The 7,119-nt window shown below is 34.4% G+C and overlaps 1 protein-coding gene across 2 annotated transcripts; it reads left to right on the top strand.

Moving 5' to 3' along the window:
- Positions 1-995: 995 nt before the first annotated feature.
- On the top strand, positions 996-5,614 carry LOC149219045 (linamarin synthase 1-like). Of its 2 annotated transcripts, none has more exons than XM_089384230.1 (2): positions 996-1,641; positions 4,456-5,614. In XM_089384230.1, exons 1-2 carry the CDS (start codon positions 1,062-1,064, stop codon positions 5,430-5,432), a joined length of 1,557 nt encoding a protein of 518 aa, XP_089240356.1. In that variant the 5' UTR covers positions 996-1,061; the 3' UTR covers positions 5,433-5,614. The 2 variants fall into 2 exon arrangements, with proteins under 2 accessions (XP_089240356.1, XP_089240355.1); XM_089384229.1 differs by having other exon boundaries at positions 999-1,641; positions 4,453-5,614.
- Positions 5,615-7,119: the final 1,505 nt, after the last annotated feature.

Genomic DNA, 7,119 nt, shown 5'->3' with positions numbered 1-7,119 from the left:
TGTGTTATTTAATTTATAAATGAAAATAAGGTTTTATGTTATTTTTCTCTTCATATCAAAACTTCAATTATGATTAAAAATAGATAAATAATGAAAAATTTAATTTAATTTAATTTAAATCCTTTAAATTGATATTGATCTATAATATTTATTTTTATTAAATATGACGAAATATTTAAATATAAACATGTTAAAACTATATGCAAAATGAAAACATTAAAATGTTTGTTTAATTTATAAATTATAAATTATAAATAAGCTTTTAAATAAATTAAAATTTAGAGTCATTTTTTTTGGAATTAAATATTTTAAAATATAAATATGTTTTAAATGGTATATAATTAGAAAAAAAATTGTATTTGGAGAAATGTGATGTTTTTCAATATTGGTTTTGGAGTATGCCTTAAACATAGAGAAATAGGTTAAGAACTCAAGATCTAGAGACATATGGCATGAGTGGAAGCCTACCCTTTAAAGACCACTAATAAATAATTCTTGATGACTAAGTTTAGTTTTTTTTTAATAAAAGTAATAAGTCAACCTACTTAAAATAATAATCCCTCTCAACCTATTATAAATATAAAATTAAAATAAATTTATACTACTTCATATATTTTTAAAAGATACCAATAATAAATATAAAAAATCTCTCAAAACCTATATCAAATATATTTATATTTAATTTTCCCAAATTATAAAATTTTAATTATAAAATAAATCATTTTCTAAATTATATTTATATGGCAAAATAAATATTAGCATATATTTAATAACCTTTTATATTTGTTTTCCTTATTTTTAATATTTAAAATAAATAAATATTAACATTTCTAAATTTCTACTAAATGACGGGAAAAAAATGTATAAATGAGGGAAAAAAATTATACTAAATTTCTACACCGTCGCATAAAGAGCAACAAATACGTGGAAGTCACCTGGCGACAAAGCGCGAGATAAAACCGCGTGACAGGTGGTTCAGTGCTGAATCACAAAGCCTCCTAACGGCCTCCCCTTAATGAACGCATTCGACTTAATTATATTATCTGTGCTGAAGGGGAGCCATGTTTTCATTCTCATTCTCTCACAAGACTGATCTTAATCTAAGAAGAGCAAGGGTAATGACAATGGCGGACTCGTGCTGTCTGCATCGTCCACACGTGGTGGTGGTTCCACTCCCAGCACAGGGCCACATCAACGCTCTTATGCATTTTTCCAAAACACTCGCTGCCCGCGGCCTTCTCATCACGTTTCTCACCACCGAGCGCCTCCACCACCGGATTTTCAGGCGCCCTCACCAGGAGATATCTGCCATCCTGCAAGACCATCACGGCTTGGACATTCGCTTCCAGGTCATGCCAGATGGAATGCTACCTCATGGTGGAGGCGCCACTAAGATTGGAGAATTGTTTGAGGCATTGCAGACCAAAATAGGACCAGTCATGGAGCAAATCCTCCGGAAAGTAAACCAGGATGGTCCCCCTATCACTTGTATTCTCTCTGATAGTTTTTTCGCCTCTACACACCAAGTAGCAGCCAGTCTTAAAGTTCCCAGGGTGGTGTTCTGGCCTTACTGTGCAGCTGCTTCAGTTGCTCAGGCCAATACTCAACTACTCATTTCCCAAGGATTCATTCCCATCAAAGGTATAATATGCACTCATCTATTACAATATATCCTTTCTGTGGCCACTGATTGGGTAAACCCATGTCACCCCGAATATGATATGCACCTTATAGGATTTCAAAATGTATCAATCTGGTCATTTATGTAAATTTATTTATGCATTCTTAAGGTTAATGGTTGTTTAGATGCAGTTTTGGATAAATATGGTAAATGATAGCAAAATTTAGTTATGATTCTTAATTGATGGTTTTTAGATGCAGTTTTATAAATATCATATTGATAGCATATGTTAATGAGATCATATTAGTTTTCACCATTAAATATTATAATTATATTATTTTAATGGGATAAACAGTAAATCAATCTTATTTTACTTTGTATAGTGCTTAATATTTGTCTTCTGGATTATGGCTATTGATAATGAGCTATTGATAATGTCATCAGTCATATATAATAAGTCCTTAAAATAAAAGTGTGACACATGAAGCCCCACAATACAATAGAGAATATTGATATTATTGTAGGTGATAGTATGATTCTACTATGTCTTCCATCATCACCTGTACTCCATCCAGCTTTTTGCTTCTATTCTGATTTCTATACAGACTCATTTAAATTGAGATTGTTGGTGCATTGAATTTAAAATAGAGGTTAATACAAAAACATTGAATTTAGAATAGATACCTATCTAAAAAGATAAATTTGTAGTTTATCAAGATAAAAGTGACTAAAGTGTTTAGATGACAAATTAGTATAAATCCATTTTAACGGTATTTTATTAAACAATTTTAAAAATAAAAAAAAAAAACAGTTACAAACCTCTCTATCCATGCAAGTTACAAACTTGCTGGGAATCTGCTACTAGAATCCTGTTTCCTTTCAAAGTTTTAAATGATGATTTATTCGCCAAGCATCTTTTCTAGAATACTCGAGGAAACAATCCAACTTCAGAACTATCCTTTCTGTTCACTGAATAAATTCTATATTAGTGTGGGCTAAGATTTGATGAATGGCCCTGCGGTTCAAGAAAAATGCATATGACAATTCAAAACAATAAGTGCACCAAAAGAAGTGAGTGCATTCTACAATATGGGTGGGTGGTAAGCCGTCAACTCTGTATTGCATGAGAGAACTGTGTATAATGACATATTGAATCTTGAAGGTGCATTGGATACATTGAATTATGAGCACAAGAAATACATCTAATCCTACATATGATGTGTACCTTACTGCATCTTTTTCCTAGAAAACTGTGTATAATGACCTTTGAATCTTGAAGGTATGATACATTGAATTATGAACAAGAAAACATTAATTACATTGATTGTACAATGCACCTAGAAAAACTTTAAGAATACCTTTGGAGTATTTTCTTATGATTCAGTGAATGATAAACGGGGTAAATTGTTGAGATTGATTACCGAACCTAACTTTAAGAAGATGAAGAGAATCAAATGCATGACCTCCCCAACTTTGAGAGATATTCCACATCTAATTCATAACCACTTAAACTAACCCTCAAAAATATGTGTATCTCAATGTTGTAAAGCTTGAAAATCCATATCTCCATTGTCAAGCAAGGATGTGTATCTCAACTTCGCACAAGTTTGCACAAATCAATGGCCTGCCGCTTGAACTTACCCTCGAGGCTATGTGTACCACGATGGATACATATCTCCACTGTCAAGCTCAAGTATGCGTATCTCAACTTCACAGGTCCACACAAATCGATGGCCTTCTGCCTATCAAATATTAAAACCTAAAATATTCCTAATAATTTTTTCCACAATGATTCTCTAATTGAAAAAGATTATTGGTCCAAATTTAGCCCATCATGTTTTTTTACGAAATATGTAAAATCCTTAAAATTTTAAAAATCTATAGTTATATTTTGAAAATTATGAAGATTCAACAATGTTTCTATATTAGGAGAAAATAATGGCTCTTTAAAAATTTGCTTAGGCTGTATGTGTACATTGGTGGCTCCCTAAATTGTATATTTGTTTGTCTATGTGGTCAAATAAGTTTAAATGACTGTCAAACCTTCAGCCTAGCCCCAATTTATCCTCTACTGTGAAGTGATCCTCAGGCTGGAAACCAACAATGTTGAGTAGGACCTGCTAATTGTAAATTGTGCATGCCTCTGTTAGTCTTGTCGTTTTCCAGATTAAGAATTCTTGTGAATGTAATCTTCAATGTGTTACACTAGCAGAGGCAAAAATTATAAACATAAAATCGGACATAGATTTTGGAGGATAAACAAGAAAAATTCCAGGGCTCCTTGCAGCAATCACAAAACCAAAATAGAATCTGTCCATGAGGGGAATCCTTTCTCTCCCAATCCCAAAGTTCTGAACCCTTTCATATATTTGGCAGTTTCTCTGCTTCAGTTGTAACAGAAGAAACATTCCCTTTAACCGTTTGTTACAAAGTTTAACAGCTTCTTCAAAAATAGGCAGCTTTAACTTATTTCATTTCTTGTAACTGGCAGTATCTGTCTCTGATATTTTTGTTTTTGCTGCTTTAAAAAGAAAGACCTGCAATCTTTTGAGTGATGCAGAGAAAACGCGCATCTTTAAACCAGTCTTACATCCTGAATTGTAATAACGATTGCCATATCCACACTGCTTAATTTAAATGTTCGCAAACAAACTGGACATTCGATATTATATTAAGTAATCTGTTGAAATTATGAGACATCCATCTTCAATTCAGTAAAGACGAAGAATTCCATGTTAATCCTAATGCATTGATCAAGCCTTAGAAACTCTATAAAAGCTTCCCCAATTCCAATTTCAGCATCACTAATTATCTCCTGTTTGTTTTTGCAGCAGAGGATGTCAAAAATCCCACCAAGCTCATCACCTGCCTACCAGGTATCCCGCCACTCTTGCCAAAAGATCTTCGTTCTTTTTATCGAGAGGAATGCTCTTCTGATCTCATGTTTCATACCCAAGTTTATGAAAGCGAAATCCAGAATAAGGCAGACTGGGTTCTAGTGAATACATTTGAGGAGCTTGAAGGAGCAGAATCTATACAGGCCCTATCAAAGGGTTACCCTGCACAAGCAGTAGGACCTGTTTTCCTCGGGGAATTCCTGCAAGGAGAACGCTCTTTTCCAAAAGATATAATCAGAACAAGCTTGTGGGAGGAGAATGAGGAGTGCATGAGATGGCTAGAGAAGCAGGCACCGACATCTGTTCTGTATGTTTCATTTGGAAGCTATACACTTGTGTCAAGAGCACAACTACAAGAATTAGCCTTGGGATTGACAGCTAGTGAGCAGCCCTTCCTGTGGGTCATTCGTCCAGACCTTGTTGAAGGTGAGTGCGCAGCAATCACTGAGGAATATTTACATTGCATTAAAGATCAAGGCCTTCTTGTGACATGGGCACCTCAGTTGAAAGTGCTGTCCCATCCCTCTGTGGGGGGGTTCTTAACCCACAATGGTTGGAACTCCACCATTGAAAGCATCAGCATGGGTGTCCCCATGATTGGGTGGCCCTACTGGTCAGAACAGTTTCTCAACTGCAGGTTTTCAAGGGATATATGGAAAGTAGGCATGGATTTAGAGGGTAAAGCTGATGAAAATGGTTTGATAAAGTCTGTGGAGATAGAGAAAGTGGTGAGAAGGCTCATGCAAGGATATGAAGGAAGGGAATTAAGGAAGAATGCTGCAAAACTCAAGGAAGCTGCAATCAAGGCAGTTATGCCCGGTGGTTCCTCACAAACTAATATTGACACGTTTGTTGAGCATATCAGGAATCTTTCCCCGCAGCAAAACAACATGAGTACTGCTGGGTCAAACTAGCCACATTTTTTTTGCTACAATCAAGTCTCTTGTAGCATTTGGAACAACTTGTGTACATTGCGTAGTGAACTTGTAATAGGTATATATAAATCATTTGTCTAGGACTTCTCTGCTCAGATTGACAATATTTGCTTCCATTTAAATGAAAATTTGTATGATTTTAGGGTTGTTAACACTATTTATGTTGCTCTGTCGGGAAAAAAGATTGAAGAAGATAAAAAAACAAAAGTAATCAGTTGAAGTTTTTGAATGGGAAGAACAAAAAACAAAACAAACTTCTCTTAGAAAGAACGATTCGCCGAAGACTTTAACAGAGTAGCATTTGCATATATGCAACCTCTTCAGTTAAACTTGCCTTGTTAGCATCCACAATCTATAGTGAGAAGTTAGAACATGGGTACTAAATAAGGACAGAGTTAAACTTGAACCCCTGCGAAAGACTGCAAAGCAGAGATAACCTAGACTTCCCAGCTCTAAATTCCTCTGATTTCATTCTTGTTTCTCCTGATTAACCATTATGGTTCGTGTTTGAGTACCATGCACTCTCCCAAGGACTGATCGCTTCCATTAGCTCCCAATCAAAGTCTGCTACATTGGTAAGTTCTCATTGACCCTCCACGCTGGTGTGAGTCTAAGAGCATAAGGGGTTTTGTCTCGCCCAAACCCAAATAAAAAGTAATTTCAATTTGATATGCCTTTGTATTTTCTTACAATTATTTGTTTGCTTTTTGCATAATAATAATCCAACATTTGAAGATTTCACAACCAAATTATACAAAACAATGACAAAGATTTACAAAAGAGGAGATATTTGCCTCGGGAGAATATGAGGTGGTTACACTTACAACTATTTAATAAAAAGCATATCAAGGGAAGTGAATGAAGAGTTTGGGAGAGTTGTTTTAAACTTTTTGTGTCTAAAAAGTCTTAGGTTCTAGACTCTGTTTAAACATTGATTATTTGCAAATTAACATGGTTGATTATTTTATATAGTTATGTTATTCATATTAGTGGTAATAAATGTAATTTATTTGATTTGGCCTTTTGAATATGTTATTTTATTGTTGTTATTTTGGTGCTTAATTAACTTGTGAAATATGTTTCATTCTTATTTTATGGATTTTAGGTTTGAAAGAAATAATTATTTTAGGTTTGAAAGAAACTATTATTTCTCTTATAAGCACTCTTTGTGATCTCCTTGAAAAAACTGTAGTTTTTGTAGAAATTTTGAATAATAAACACATATTCAATAGAGATTATCTTGATCATGCACTATTGCGGAATACATGCACAATACATAGGCTCCTCTATGTTGATCATCAATTTAGCAGCATCAAAAACGATGAAACATCAATCGCATGCACACATTAACATAGTATGTAACCCGGGGAAAGCTTACAGCTGAAAACCCCACACTATCTGTATATTAATGATTGAGAACATGTAACAATACATAGTACAATACTCCTCACAAGTACTCAGTACTATCTCCACCTGTTACACACAAAACTAGCTCAGATCCGAATAAGTCACAGGTTCAAATCTCCTCCACTGCTTTGCCTGCCTCCACTGCACAATCCTGCAAGAGAATGAATGAGAATGGATTAACCAAACTCGTATTTACCACCAAAGAATCACTCACATTGTGAAAGATGTGAGCAGAGGCTATAATGCTGGGCAAATACTT

Source organism: Pinus tabuliformis, chromosome Q (assembly GCF_031772625.1).
Source record: "Pinus tabuliformis cultivar Carrire ecotype Pingquan chromosome Q, CPIR1, whole genome shotgun sequence".
In the NCBI taxonomy this organism is placed as follows: domain Eukaryota; kingdom Viridiplantae; phylum Streptophyta; class Pinopsida; order Pinales; family Pinaceae; genus Pinus; species Pinus tabuliformis.
The sequence above is the reverse complement of the archived record's forward strand: the minus strand, read 5'-3'. Positions and strand labels throughout refer to the sequence as shown.